The sequence below is a fragment of the Herpailurus yagouaroundi genome, unplaced genomic scaffold (genome assembly GCF_014898765.1).
Source record: "Herpailurus yagouaroundi ecotype Mexico unplaced genomic scaffold, PumYag 182, whole genome shotgun sequence".
Lineage (NCBI taxonomy): Eukaryota > Metazoa > Chordata > Mammalia > Carnivora > Felidae > Herpailurus > Herpailurus yagouaroundi.
This window is the reverse complement of record NW_024412413.1, coordinates 13,983,499-13,998,857: the sequence shown is the minus strand read 5'-3', so window position 1 is coordinate 13,998,857 and position 15,359 is coordinate 13,983,499. Positions and strand designations below refer to the sequence as shown.

The 15,359-nt window shown below is 48.0% G+C and overlaps 1 protein-coding gene across 3 annotated transcripts in view; it reads right to left on the bottom strand.

Annotated features, from left to right (window-relative positions):
* LARGE1 (LARGE xylosyl- and glucuronyltransferase 1) overlaps positions 1–15,359 on the bottom strand; it is a 545,419-nt gene that overhangs the window by 28,734 nt on the left and 501,326 nt on the right. For all 3 annotated transcript variants that reach the window (XM_040490968.1, XM_040490969.1, XM_040490970.1), the window contains 2 exons: positions 13,555–13,718; positions 2,983–3,261 (listed from right to left, as the gene is read on the bottom strand). In XM_040490968.1, the coding sequence (XP_040346902.1) occupies positions 2,983–3,261; positions 13,555–13,718 (443 nt within the window). The remainder of the gene's footprint in view (positions 1–2,982; positions 3,262–13,554; positions 13,719–15,359) is intronic.

Sequence of the window (15,359 nt, the reverse complement as noted above, 5' to 3'; positions counted from 1 at the left end):
ATGCACCCCAATGTTTATAGCCGCATTATTTACAATAGACATACAGAAACAGTCCAAGTGTCCACAGACAGATGAATGGGTAAAAAAGATATGGTGTATATATATACACACACACATACACATGCCCCACAACAGAATATTAATCAGCCATAAAAAAGAATGAAATCTTGCCATTTATTACACATAGATGGAGCTAGAGAATATAATGCTGAGAGAAATAAGTCAGTCAGTAGAAGACAAATAACATATGATCTCACTCATATGTAGAATTTAAGAACAAATGAGCAAAGGAAAAAAAAGAGAGAAACCAAGAAACACACTCTTAACTATCGAGAACAAACTGATGGTTACCAGCGAGGAGGTGGGTGGGGGCGCGGGGGATAGGTGATGGGGATTAAAGATATGTTTATCATGTTGAGCACGGAGTCATGTACAGAACTGCTGAATCGCTGTATTGTACACCTGAAACTAATATATCACTGAATGTTAACTATACTGGAATTAAAATGAAAAACTTAATAAAAAAAAAGATTGGACAAGATCATTTCTTCTCACTCAGGGTAGGGTCTCTGGGCTGCTACAGGGCCTGTGAAGAGAGCAGCAGAGCGGTAGAAGCCATGTGCACTATTTCAAAACCCCCGAGGGGACCACGCACCTTCCTGTAACAAGGTGGCAAAGGCCAACCGAGCCTCAGGTGACTGGGTGTTAAGAAAATGTTAATTAGTGGGCAACACTGCTTACCTCATTTTGAGTAAGGTCTTGATTAGAGATTAATAGAGTCTTTGATCAGTACAACATAGGAGTACAACATAGAAACAATCTGTTCATGTGTGATGGTTTTTAAAACCATTATGCCCATGAGGTAAGATAATAAAATAGTGCTTGGAGGTGGGGAGCAGACCACACACTCTTAAGAGAGGACCGGTTCACCTTAACTCCTGGGAATGGAGGCCCCTCAGGTGCTCCCGCAGAATAGCTCCACAGCAGGAGGACGGCCCCCGCAATCTAACCCTGATTCCTCTCTCTTCTTGGTGGAGGGCGGCCCAACCACTGTCTGTTCCTGAGGGACTCCCAGAGCCTGCAGGCTGCAGTGGCTTCAGATCTACACGACTCAGGCGCTGAGAACACAGTCTGGCCACACGAGGGCACCCTGAGCCCACACACTGGGCTTCCAAGGCCCAGCTGGAGCAGAGCTGGAGGACAGATCCATTCCTGGAGCCCCAAAGCCCATGCTCTTCGGGAAGACACCTCCCATCCTCCCTGGCCGAGGGTTATGCTGCTCCAGGGTCGCAGACCCTGCTGGTGGAGACAGAGGGAGATTGGAAGGGGCTCCTCCTGTGCATAGGGGAGGGATTGAAGTTATGAAACCCCAAGATCACCCTGGAAGGAAATCTGGTTGAGAAAAGTGGACAGAGAACACAGGCTGCCTTCCCTTGCTCCAGAGAGTAGGGTGCGGAGGGAGCTTCGATCACACCTGTGGCTCTGGCTTCAGGACAAATGGCTGAAAGTGTTTTGGAAGAAGAGGCTTTTTTAACACTGGGAGCAACAGGGGCACCTGGGTGACTCAGTCGGTTAAGCATCTGACTCTTGATTTCAGCTCAGGTCATGAGTTCACGGTTTGTGAGTTCGAGGCCCATGTCGGGCTCTGCACTGACAACAGGGAGCCTTGCTTGGGATTCTCTCTCTCTCTGTCCCACCTCCAGCTTGTGCGTGCTCTCTCTCTCTCTCAAACATTTCAAAAAAAAAAAAAAAAAGAGTGATGGAGACAGTAAGAGAAAGACTGAGAGACAGAGGCAGACGGACACACACACACACACACACACACACACACAGAGGGAGGGAGGGCAAGAGAGCAGGAGAGAAAGGATTCAGATCCTACCTGGTTTGGGTGCAGCCAGACATGTATGAAGCAGGGCGACTTGCCCACTTGGAATTTAACAGACACTGGTTCAAATTCTGGAGCAAGCAGGAGACTCTGCCCCTTTGAGCCTCACGGTTGCCCACAGTCTGAGGAGGGTAACTATGCCTGCCTTTTGGGTTTGATGTGAGGCTCCAGCAGGATAATTCATATGTGCAAACCACCTCTCATGGTACCTGGATCCAGGCAAACACTCACCGGGTAGCAGAGATATTTCGTGCTGACAAAAGCCAGCAATAAAGAATGAAAACAAAACAAAAGGCTTGACCACTTACATCTTGTGACTTTAGTTTTCTCACATGGGGACTTTAGGGCTATATGAATTCAACAGTGCCTTTCAGTTCAGATTGGTTGTTATTTCATAATAAATGCCATTCCCCACACAGCCATCTATGCCTGACATGAGCCGAGGGCTCTCTCCAGCTGTTGGATGCCTGCCCCTCCACATGGGCAGAGCTTCTGGAAAGGGTCACTGGACAGTCAGAGAGGCAGCCAAGATGGAAATTCAGCACGTGGCTCTGGAGTCGGGCCGGCTGACCCCAGCTCCCGCAGTAGGTGTATAACCTTGTGCTAACAGCTCGCGATCTCAGCTGCACACACTCCCATTCGGAAAATAAAGATAATAATAGTTCCCAGCGCAGGGACTGCAGGGGGTGGGAATGAACTACTTGTCACGCACTCAGAACCACGCTTGGCACTCAGCAAGCACTTCAATAAATGTTAGCCTTCACCATCACTCTGATCTGTTTTACAGAATAGGCAGTGATCTTTCTAGAATGGTTAGATGAAGGTCATCTGATCCAAAACTGGAAGAGGGACGACACGTTTTCATAGCAGCTACAGAAAGAGCATTGGACTGGGAGCACAAGAGATGTTTCTGAGACCAAGCTCTGCCACTAACATTTCCATATGCAAAGTGGGGTTCCAGCCTGCTCGTCAGGAAAATGAAGACGCTGGCTTGCCTGATGGCCCTTCCAAACCCGAGAGGACCATCTTTAAGAGGGAAGGATTGGACTAGCGCCTAGGGACCATCCTGCATGAGCTGATGTCCCCATGGTCCTCACCTGAGGTACTCATAGAGCCCGTACATGGGCAGGAAGTCGATGTCCGACAGGAACATGTAGGGTGTGCCGACGTGCTTCATGGCCACGTTGCGCAGCAGGTTCACGGGGTAGAACTGGCCCTCCTTGTACACGATGTGGTAGGCCACATTGTGGCGGCTCATGAGCACCTCGGAGCCCTGTGCGTAGCGGAGGAACTGCTGGGCCTCAGCGTCCGACAGGTAGAGGGCCAGGCTGATGGGTCCCTCCCAGTGCTTGCAGATGGCCTCGAGCATCTGGAGCCTGGACGAGACAGGGAAGGTGAGCCACGGGGACCTGGTCCACGTACCATCCACCCAGCCTCCTGAGGGGGTGGGGGCAGCTCCACCGCCACAGACACCTGGTCAACCAGCTCCCAATCCAACCTCAGTTCCTTTATCTATAAAATGGCCATAAAGACACTTACCTTTCTGGTTCTTGTCTTTATCTGCTTCCAACTGAAGGTGTGATACTGACAGAGTCATATCCTACTATCGGCCTTCTCTTTTCAGACTCCTCTTTCCCCAGGGGTGGGGATGATTATATTAAATGATATAAAGATCCCCTTCCAGCTCAAAACTCCGTTGCCTCTCCTCTCTCAGCAAAGATGTACAAGAGCCACACTGCTCTGCTAAAGCAGTGACCAGCCATAGAAGATTTGGCCAAACTGGGGTCATCAGTTACAAGGAGCATTAAAACAGGGGTGATAACAACTATGATCACCGACTCATTAACTATGCACCAGACCCTTTCCAGAACTCCCTCAACAACCCTGTGCATGACCATCATTTCTCTGATGGAGAAACCGGGGAATCCAGATGTCCAGTCAGCTTGGATTCTTGGATGTGGACCAGACCCGTACAGATGGGTACTGGGACAGGGCCTTGGAGACAGTGAGAAGAAACAAATACTGGGAACGGAAAAACATGTGAATGCCAGGGACAAAAGTTTGCCTGGAGTTACGCTGTCTTCATTTGTCAGAGTCCTTATTGCCTCAGGGTCTGAGCCAGTTTTGCGAGGCAACATGACAGGCACCAAGCCAAGGATTATGGGCAGGGAAGAAGAAAGCCCAGAGAAAAAACAAGAGGTGCTTCCAATGGAGAGGATTCTACAAAAATGAAGAGAAATCTATAAAGATTTTTTACCCCCCAAAGGCATTAGAAGTGCCTGGCAGATAGGATCTATGGTTAAGAGACAGCAATAGCCTATTTCAATTTTTTCTCTGCCCAGCAAGAGGTACATAATCAGCAGTCTCCTGGTCGGATGCCCACTTTATTCGGACAATTACCAGGAAATAGATTCCATGCATTTCCCTGCTTCTAAACAAAAGAAAACAGGCACACCTATCTTGTGTCAATGGCTTTCTCGATGGACTTTCAGAGTTTCCTCTCAGTAATTCTGTGAATTGCTATTGCCTGGAGTTGCTTCCTCTTTCATGACGGGGGATTAAGATATTCACTAGGATAAAATGCCCTCCATTTCTCATACTTTATACTTACTAATCAAATTGACCACAGCCAGTTTTCAAAGAGGGTCTGCATTCTCTACAATGCCTGATTTCCCTGAAATGTGCATTTGGCTTAAGCCACAGACCCTGTTCTCCGCTGGGCTCAGAGAACCCGAGATTTTGAATGATCCCACGTGCACCGCACTGTCGCTATCTGTGAAGCGGGGTGGGGACCGTGCATTTGGAAGGGACAGCTGTTTGTACAAATCCTTTGAGATCTGGGGAGTGAAGGGCAAGAATAATTTCTAACATGTGGAAGGAAGAGCTTGCTAGAGGGACAGCGATGTGGGAGGTGTGCGTGTCTGCTGGGAAGAGAGGTCAGTTCCTGTGGTGGAGTCCCCCACTGCCTGGGTTTTTGACTCTGAGCTTTCTGCGTGGGGAGCCAGCTCTGCCAAAGGTTTAGCATGAGAACAGAGACACAAATACTCCAGGTTCTCAGGTGCTGCTGATGTGGTATACATCACACCCACATGGGCTTTACTATAAAGAGTACAGCGAACAAAGAGTAACAATGACCCAGCCACTCCTTGCCTGTCGCCACCAGCCCTAAGCTTTCCCACCTCTCCTGCCTCAAAACTAAGCTTTCTGGCAGGACCTGAACAATAGTGGGAGACTGAGGTCTATCATAATGATACTACAGAAAATGTGACTGTGATACAATAAATCTCCACCATTTCTCTGCTGCTTCCAGTGTGCTGGCCACATTTTCAGTTACTGGCTTTTAACATTCACACTAATTCCATAAAGTTGAGATTCCTTTAAAAAAAATTTTTTAAGGTTTATTTAATGAGAGAGAGAGAGAGAGAGAGACAGAGAGAGAGAGAGAGAGAGAGAGAGAGAGAGAGAGAATCCCAAGCAGGCACAGAGCCCGACTCAGGGCTTGAACTCACTAATCGTAAGATCATGATGTGAGCTGAAAGCAAGAGTCAGCTGTTTAACCGACTGAACCGCCCGGGCGCCCCTAAAGCTGAGGTTCTAACCACTGTGTTACAGGTAAGGAGGCGAAGGACTTCTTTTAAGTCACGTAACTGCAAAGTGGGGAAGCTGGATTTACACTCAGGTTTGTCGGACTCCAGTGTGCAGAACACAGATGGTTATTCCATGCGGATGGCTGGCAGGCTGAAACAAATGTCCCCAAGCAGCTTCTCCTTGTTTCCCCAAACACAAATGTGTTCTTCCCCTGGTGTCAGCTTCTGTGCGTTCCTTCCTTCCTCCTCCTCCTCCTCCTCCTCCTCCTCATTCTTGGGTCTGTCTCAAAGACCCCGCCATTCTCTTGACCCTCCTCCTGGTTGCGTGTCCCACACCTGTTCCTTAGGGTCCCCCTGTGCAGCTCTTGTCCACACAAAGTTCTGTGCTGAGTCGCTCTTTGGTCTCTTACACTGGAAGATAAAGTCACAGCAAGGACAGGGGACGATGGAGAAAGGTTCAAGAGACAAAGGTTCATTCTGAAACTATGGAATTTTCAGTTTGGCAAGAATCATAGAGGTTTTCTTAGATTATGCCATCTTTATGATCAAAGAGCTCAGCCTCAGAGAGGGTCTTGGCTTGGCGAGCATGTAGTGAGCGAATGGAAGAGCTTGTTAGCGCTAGGACCCATGGTCCCGACTCACTTGCCCCATGCTCTTCTCCACTTCCACCATTGCTTCATGTCTGGAAGGGGAGGGCAAAGGCTCAGGAAAGGACAAAGAAATGGCAGGAAGGGCTAGATTGAGGCCAGGGCCACCCCAGGGAGTCCTACTGAGACAGGAAGCCTCGTGTGCTCTGTCTAGAATCAAGGGGAGCAGGCAAGGAGACAGCCAGGTCAGAAACCTGTAAGACTGGGTTGGAAGGGACTCTAGAATGCCAGTTGGCCTCTGCTGACATGGGAACTCACTCCCTACAAGACAGCCAATTTGGTTCACCAGAGCAAGGCAGGATGCATGGTGTGGCAGTGCAACCATGGGTTCTGGAGTCAGAACTGGGTGGGAATTCTGAGCTGTGTCAGTATACCTGAGCAAGTCATGATGGTTCTTTTGAGCTTCCATTTCCACACGTGCACAGTGTGGACAGTGATAACCTCTGTAGATCACCAAAGGGCTACAAGTTATTCCTCTCTCTCAATCTACACCCTCGGCTAATACTCCCCACACCGATTCTGGGATGGCCACGTGACTTGCTTCCAACAGGAGACAAACACAGGTGTTAAACCGTGTTTACATGGTGGGGCTTGGCCCTAGCTTTGTAACAACCACCATGGGACAAGCGTACTTACTACGCTTCTATGAGGCGTCTGGCACAAAGCAAGGTACACAGCAGGTACTCAATATATGGCAGCTGTACTCTTCCTTAGGTTCTGTTTCTGCCTTTCAAACATGCACCCAGCCAACAGATATTTATTATCTATAATGTGCAGGTGAACGTGCTGGGCCCTGCGATGAACAAGAAAGACAAGGTTCCTGCGCTCCTGGAGCTTCTTTCCAGTGGAGGGAAAAGACAGAACAAACCAAAGTAGATTCTGAGGGAGCGAAGGGCTAAAGAAGGCAACCAAGACAGGAAACAGGATGGAGTAACTGTGATGGCTGGCCGGGGAAGGCCTGATGGGCACATGAATTTGAGACTTGGATAAGGAGAAGACCCCAGCCTTGAGGAGTCAGGCGAGAAGCTTTCCAAGGAAAGGGAGCAGCCTTTGGGGTAACTGGGTATAGCATGTTCAAGCAAGAAGAGAGGGAAGATGGGTGAGTGAGGGTCAGATGGGCAGAAGACGCTGGGGCGTAGGCAGGTTATGCGGGGCCCGGAGGCTGCTGTAATACTGTTCTGAATGTGGTGAGAAATCATCAGAGAGTTTTAAAGATGGTGACCTGATGTACAGACAGATCCCAGCTAATGATGGGCTGACTTGACAAATTTTCAACTTGGGGCTCCTGGGTGGCCCGGTCGGTCAAGCGTCTGACTCTCGATTTCAGCTCAGGTCATGATCTCGCGGTTGGTAGGTTCGAGCCTGACATCAGGCTCTGTGCTGACCACGTGGAGTCTGCTTGCGATTCTCTCTCTGTCTCTGCCCCTTCTCAAAATACATAAACTTAGAACAATTGTTTAAAAAACAAAACAAAAAACAGTTTTTAAACTTTATGATGGTGCATTCGGTAGAAACCATCCTTGGGGTTTAGAATTTGCATTTCCTCTCTGGGGTATCAACATGCAGTGTGATGCTCCCTCGTGATGCTGGGCAGCCGTGGCCGTGACACTCAGTCAGCTGCACAGTCACAAGCGTCAACAACTGATACATGGACAACCAATCTGTACCCAGACAGCCATTCTGCTTCTCACTTTTGGTACACTATTCCAAAAATTGCATGAGACATCCAACATTTTATTATAAAATAGGCTGTGTGTGAGATGGTTTTGCCCAACTGCAGGCCAAGGTAAGCGTTCTGAACACATTTAAGGTTGGCGAGGTTAAGCTAGGATGTGTGGTAGGTTAGGTGTATTAAATGCATGTTTGACTTACGATCTTTTCAGCTTATGATGGGTTTACTGAGCTATAGCCCCAGCCACTGGACGTTAAGGAAGATCTGTATTAGAAGATCACTCTGGCTGTTACATGGAAAAGGGATTACCTTCCACTCTTTAGAATGATGCTTTTCAAACTTAAGCATGTTCAAGATCACCTGGGAGGTTTATTACAACACAGATTCCTGGGCCCCACTCTAGAGGTTGCTGTTGGCTAGGTCTGGGTGGGGCCAAGAATTTGTCTAACAGGCTCCTGGGTGATCTAAAGCAGGGCCCCCTTCACCTCAGCTAACATCCCTTCCTCCACTCACAGAAGGCAGAGAAGACCCATCAACCACAGGATTCCCTGGAGCTATATTCAGTATGTCAATAACTTTGTCAAAGGAACATGAAAAAGCAAGCTCTCCTGGCCAGGTGGCAAGGATGCTGTGACCAGAATCCCTCCTATCGACCGTTCTCGTGTGCTGCTAGGACGGGAGGGATGTCTCCCGTGTGCTGGGAGAGAGCAAACCTGCCGGTTTCATAGCTGTGGCAGGCGACATTCATTCTTTCTGAACAGAATTCTAGAGGGAGCCGGACACGGGAGCCTGTATGCCGGCTCCCCTAATTCGTTGTGGCATTCACGTAGGGCCTACTTCTGACTCAAAGGTTTACAAACACACCCGGAATGTTTCTTCAATTAAGAATCAATCCAACAGGCACCAGTCAGCCTGCTGCATCATAATTGGATGTGTAGGATGAAGCAGGAGGAATTCCTACCGTCTCCATCGGCTTGTGGTACTGCTCTATAATTTTTTATTATGTCCTGCTAAGCATCTCTCGTTAGGGTGTGGAACTCCTTGGGCTCTCTGGGGTATTGTTAGGATGGCAACACTTGTCACAACACATTAGAGGAGGGGATCATGCACCTGCTATGCCGAGGGATGTGCGTGCTTTGAAGGGAAGGTCTCTGTGGTCAGTGTTTGTGGCAGATGCGAGAGGGGCCAGGGTTTTCTTTTCAGAGGGCTGGGAGAGGGGGGCCTGCCGGGGTCCTGCAGCCCCAGCTGGGAGGATGCTTCCAGCCAGCACTAGCAGGAGCAGTTCTGTTTTGCCTGGATCCTTTTATTGATGGCAACTGCATACAGAAGGATGGCTGTGGGGTGTTAATCACTTAAACAATTTTCTAGTTGTCTATAAATTCCAGATCGCGAATTCCATAGCTAGCATAGAGGTTAAAAAAAAAAAACAAACAACCTAAGGAAAGGGAAACTAGCATTTGTTGTAGACCTACATCTCACTGAGCACTCCAGAGCCTCTTATTTCAGAACACCTGACACCACTCTGTGACCCTGACAGTATTGTCCACTTCACAGATAAGTAAGATGAGGCTCAAAAAGCCTAAGTAACTTGCCCAAGTTCATACAGCTAGTAAGTGGTGCAAATGGGCTTTGAACCCAGATGTTTCTTTTTGTTGTTCCCACATCACTTCACCTCTCCTAAATACATACCATGTACAGATGCTGTGGTCAGGGTTTTGAGATCTGTAAGCATTTATTGAAGGCAAATATATGCCAAGGGCTTTCACAGACAGTCTCTCATTTAATCCTAATTGGGACCCTATGAGGCAAATATTTTTTTTAACTCTTTTTATAGAAGGAGAAAGATAACCAAAGTGCAAGTGGTGATCTTGCACAAGATCACCAGCTGAAGAGTAATGGAGTTGGTGGGATTTGAACCCAGAGCTCTTTGTGAGACAAGTGTCCTTTTGTTCATTACCACAAATATTAAGATTTTGGCCAACAGTGCTATCAAATGGTAAGGAGCCTCTGACCACACACCGGGGCTAAGTCCTGGGTATGTACTATCTTACCTGATCATTACAACAACCTTAGATGGGAGCTACTGTCATTAGCATTCCCAGATTACAGATGAGGAAACCAAGGCTTAAGAGGTGATTTGTTCAGGGGCACCTGGGTGGCTCAGTCGGTTGAGCATCCGACTTCGGCTCAGGTCACGATCTTGCGGTCCGTGAGTTCGAGCCTCGCATAGGACTCTGTGCTGACAGCTCAGAGCCTGGAACCTGCTTCAGATTCTGTGTCTCCCTCTGTCTCTGCTCCTTTCCCGCTCACACTCTGTCTCTCTCAAAAATAAATAAAACATTAAAAAAAAAAAGAGGTGATTTGTTCAAGGGTCAAAGTCAAGAAGTGGCAGTACCACCAAGACCCCACAGTGTCTGATTCCTGAGACCAAATTATTCAAGGTCAGACCACTTTATTCAGATTAGAAAGGATGCCATATTTACCTCTTTCATTTTCTCCTGAGTTTGGAGGTACCAGATAGCTACTAATCTTGATTCAGCATATTTTGTTGATAAACTGAATGTATTAACAAGAGGCATGAATTGGACTAAGGAAAACCAGGGATGGTCTGAGAGCTGAGAACCTGGAATTGTCTGAAACTCACTCACCTGGGCAGATTACAGTATTTGAGCTTCAGGGAACCCATCTGAGGGGCCTGACGTGCGTTTATGCTGCCTGAAGAATATAGAAGGCCAATCTCAAACATCATTCAGCATGAATATTAAGGATTAGATTTTATTTTCATTTTAAATGGCATAGAGGAAAAGGAAAAAGAAATGAGGAGACTGGAATGGCCAGGTCACTCACTAAAGTGCTGCCTGGTGAGGGGAGAGCATGCATACCCCAACCGAAGGCTGGGTGAGGAGCTCAAGGGACAGAGAAGTTTAGGGGTGACTCTGGGGCTCAGGTCTTGGTCAGGCCCTTATGGAGCCTCAGAGGGAGCTTGACAGGGTTGAGCAGGGGCAGGGGGCACCGGCCCTGGCATCCCCAACCCCCTCTGTAATCCTACCTGGCCATGTTCATCTGATCTCCTCTTCCTCACCAACCCCCGAAACTCTAACCACACTCGAGCCTGCGTGTTCCCCATGGGCCTGGGGTCCTCTTTGTCCCATGAATACACTTAGCTCCACCTCGGGAAGCCTCCTTCTTTCCCTGTGCGCTTTCTCCTGCCCACCTACTCAGCCTCCAGCTCAATGTAGGCAACACCTCCCTTCGGATGCACTCCCTGTCTCTTCTTTTCTCTGCCCCCAGGCTGGGATGGGGGCTCCTCTCATAGCATCTTCTCTATAGTGAGAATTCTAAGGATGAATTCTAAGCTGGGCTCCCCAACTCCTGCCCCCCTGACATATAGACCTGTATAACCTCCTCCCTTGAGTGTGAGCCAAACCCAGAGAAAGGGATGGAATATTGTTCCCATGGATTACGTGATATAACAGACTGCAGAGTCTCCTGCTGGCTTGAAAGACGTAAGCTGCCAGGCTGTGAGAAAACCACAAGGCTAAGACCTAGGGGTGGACTTTTATTGCTCAGAAGGACCTCAACCCAAAAGCCAGCAAGGAAACGGGGACCTCAGTCCTAGCACTGAGTTCTGCCAAAAGCCAAATGAACTGGGAAGTGGACCCAGACTCCCATGAGATCACAGCCCCAGCCAACACCTGGATTGCAGTCCTGAGAGCCAAATAGGGGACCCTGCCAGCCCGTATCCAGAGTCCTGATCTCCCAAACTGGAAGATACTAAGTATCTGTTTAAGCTGCTCCATCTGTGGTTGTTTGTTCTACAACAATAGATAACACACACACCGTCTGAGCCATGAATATGCTATACACTCCTTGAAGGCAAACATGGGGTCTTCTCATAAATATCCCCAGCTTCACAAAAGCCTGGTACAACACAGGAGTAGATGCCGACACAATATTTGCTGAGTGGTCACACGAGTTTTGGAGATTAGGAAACTGAGGCCATGGGAAGGGAAAATCTTGCTTGAGGTCACACGGTAGGTCAGGACAGAGCTGGTACAAGGACCTCTGTGCTCTCCTCTTGTGTCCCAGTTCATCTCTACCTGCCACCTGTTATGCTCAGCAAGTTCTGTGTATTTCTGCACAGGAGCCCTGAGCCTGTGCATCTCCAGGAAACACCCAACCAATGGAGCCACTTAATTCCACAAGCAAGCATTCGCCAACACACAGTGGCACTCCCACAGTGAGGAGCCTGCTTCCATAAGCCACACTGAAGTTGACTCATTCCAGATGTCTCTCGATGCCAGGTTCCGCTCACTCACTCCTTGGACTATGTGTGAACCTTCTCATGTCTGAGTGCTTACCCCTTCATTGGCTTGTACAGTCTTCAATCAGTCCCAACTAATAACAACTGACATTTATTGAACACCTAACAAATGTGCCAAGTACTGTTTTAACTCCTTTAATCCTGAAAACAGGCATTAACTCCTTTAATACTGAAAACAGCCCCACGGAATCTCATCCATAGGCTGGACAGGCATCTCCAAGGTGACTCAAAGACAGAGTGAGCCAATCAAATTCCCTTCCCAACTGTGGGAGGTGAGGGGGAATGATATGAAGGAGGCTGGGGCTAGGGAGCCACTGTGGGCCATGTGTAAATCAAAGAGAAAGCTGATCACTCGAGGTGGGAAGGAGACAAATAGGACACCCAGGCAAAGAAAAGTATAGCCTTGAATGCGTGACCTCAGGACTCTGAACCCATATACCTCCTGGCAGCCAGAGAGAGAGATTTTCAAAAACCTAACCTGGATCATATAACTTGGTATAAATGTCTTCACTAAGTTCTCACCACCCTTAGGATAAAATCTGAATATTTTGTGAGTTTCTAATGTTCTATAATCTTACTCTCATGCCACTTTCCTGCTAGGCTTCAGCCACTGCTCTTCTATCACGTTTTTGAATGTTGCAAGACCCTTCTCACCACAGGGCCTTTACACTCGCTATTTTATCCACCTGGAAACATTTTTCTTTCAGCAACCCACATACCTGCCTCCTTTTCTCATCCTTTAGATCCCTGCAGAAATGTCCCGTCCTTATAAAGATTTCCCCTGACCACATTACCTAAAGAAGGTCCCTCTCTTATCATAGTTATTATCAATCTCTTTTCCTTCCAAGCACGTATCACAATTATAATCATTTTACTCAACTATTTGTTGCTATTTATACCACTATCCCCACATTCTCAACCCTGGCTGCACATGTCAAACTTAAAACAATGCAAGGTCTCTACCACACAAATATTCTTACTTAAATGGTGTGCAACAGAGCTTGAAGGTGAATTTAAGAGCTCCCCACATGATTCAATTTGTCCTCAGCCAAGGTTGAGAATCAGTGCATTAGAGTGTAAGCCACATAAGGGTGGAATCACATCAGTACTCCCTGATAAGGGGTTGATGGATGTTTGCTGCATCAATCCACTAAGGAAAAGGAACAGCAATTGCTTTCCAGCAGTGACAGTGGTTCCAGAATATGTGTTTCCCTATAACACACCCCTTCTTCCTTGAGATAGTCTGAGTAGAGCACTGTTCTTATTACTCTATCCTCAAAACCACCACCCTCACTGGAAGACAAGAGCCCTTGGGTTTCAGGGCTGGAGAGGGCTGTGACCTGAGCCTAAGCCTGTGAAGCCATATCTCCCTTCTCCGTATGACTGGGTATAGAGCTTCAGGGAGGGCCCTGTGGGGAAGGCAGGGCCCATCTGCATACCTGTCCATGGAGAGCTGAGCGACCAGGGTGACATCCGTGTTGTCTGAAGCGGGCTCATACTCATAGTGTAAGAAGTACAGGTGGGTTCGGTGGACAGTGAATCGTTCTCGCCGGAACTCATAACACAGGTCATCCTCATCCAGCTCAGAGAGCTGCTTCTGGAGCTGAAAGATAGAAGAAAGGGGTATGGGACCAGGAAGGGAAGCCCCAAGGAGCCAGGAGCCTACCCTTGCCTGAGGTGGTTACTCATTAGGCATTGTTGATGGGTCACACATAGAAAGACAGGATCACTGTTTTTAGTTTCCTTGGCAATTTAATTTTATAAAGGCTATGATGAAGAAATGAAGGCCATGAAGATCTCACGATCTGAGAAACAAGCCTCTCTCAGCTGAGAATGATGGTGGTTATCATCAACAAACATATAAGCAACCACAAACTTCTTATAAACGGAAAAATGTTTTGGTAGATGACCTAGTACAACAATTTCAGATAACAGGGCAGAATGTACTGAAATCCAAATGCAGCAGTGCCTTTGTGTGAGCTGATACTTTTTTCCCGCCTGTGTCTACTTCACTGACAAAGATTTTCAATGAAAAGTAAAGTAAAAAAGTAAAGTAAAGATTTACAATGAAAAGTAAAAGAACTTCAGCAGGGATAGAAATTAGATCAGTGGACGTGTGGGGGCAGAGTAGATGGACTGAGCAGAAGCAGGAGAGAAGCTTTTTGGGGGATGGAAATGGAGGACACTTTGTCTGTGAGACCCTAGCTGGCCCTGCCAGGTAGAGCTGGGTCCACTTCTCTGTGCCCCAAGAGCACTTGATTCATAACTCTGCTAAAGCACTCATTAGTTTGAACCGAAATTAATCAAGGGTAACTTCCGTGGCACCATGGTGACACTTTACCATTGCCCTTAGCACTGTGCCCATTGCATGACAGGTGCTTAATATTCATGTGCTGCACACATGAGAAACGTTTGCTGCACATACACTGTAATCATTGTGCATTAAGGCCTGTCCTTCTAATTTTCCTTCCATATCCTCTAATGCTATACATAGAAGGTGATCCTTCTTAAGCCCTTTATTTGCTCCTATATTTGCAGTTCAAGGGTCTGTAATGGCTGAAAACGTTTTGGACAGCAAACAAGCATGCACCAGGCTCTCTGCAAGGTGGCGGGTGCATGTGATCCCTTGGAGCCCTCCAGTGAGGCATGTACAGCCTCATCTGACAGATGAAAAGCAGTTTCGAGATCTTGAGGTCACTCAGGGAGGCCGAACCTGGGTCTGCCACCAAGCTGCCTCTCCGGGAAGGATGCTCACTCAGCCTTGGGTCAAGAAGCAGATGCAGCACAGTGGCCGAGGCTACTGGTTCTATCCCACTCCCGCCTCTACAATCTTGGGTGAGCTGCTTAACCCTTCTGAGCTTCCACTTCCTCAATTGTAAAATGGGGTTGATAATAGTAACTACCCCAGGGGGCTGTAGGAGGACTCCAAGAGATCCTGCATATGCAGAGTACAGTGTTTGGAGGGAAGTAAAGACACAGCCAACGCTGTCTATTACCAAGGTTGTTATCACAGTTAGGAAAGGGAGACACGTGGGTGGATGCTTTCCATCCTCAACCACCACCTGACGGAGACAGTACAGGGAGGGCAGGGGAGGCAGGGGCTGGGTGAGCCTGGATAGCACTTCTGTCAAACACAGTCCCTACCTCCTCCTCCTTGAGGAACCCAAATATACCTAGAAACCACAGTGTCACCCCCCAAGAGGAAACTTAACCAATTCATATCCTCCTCCTCTCCCACCCACAC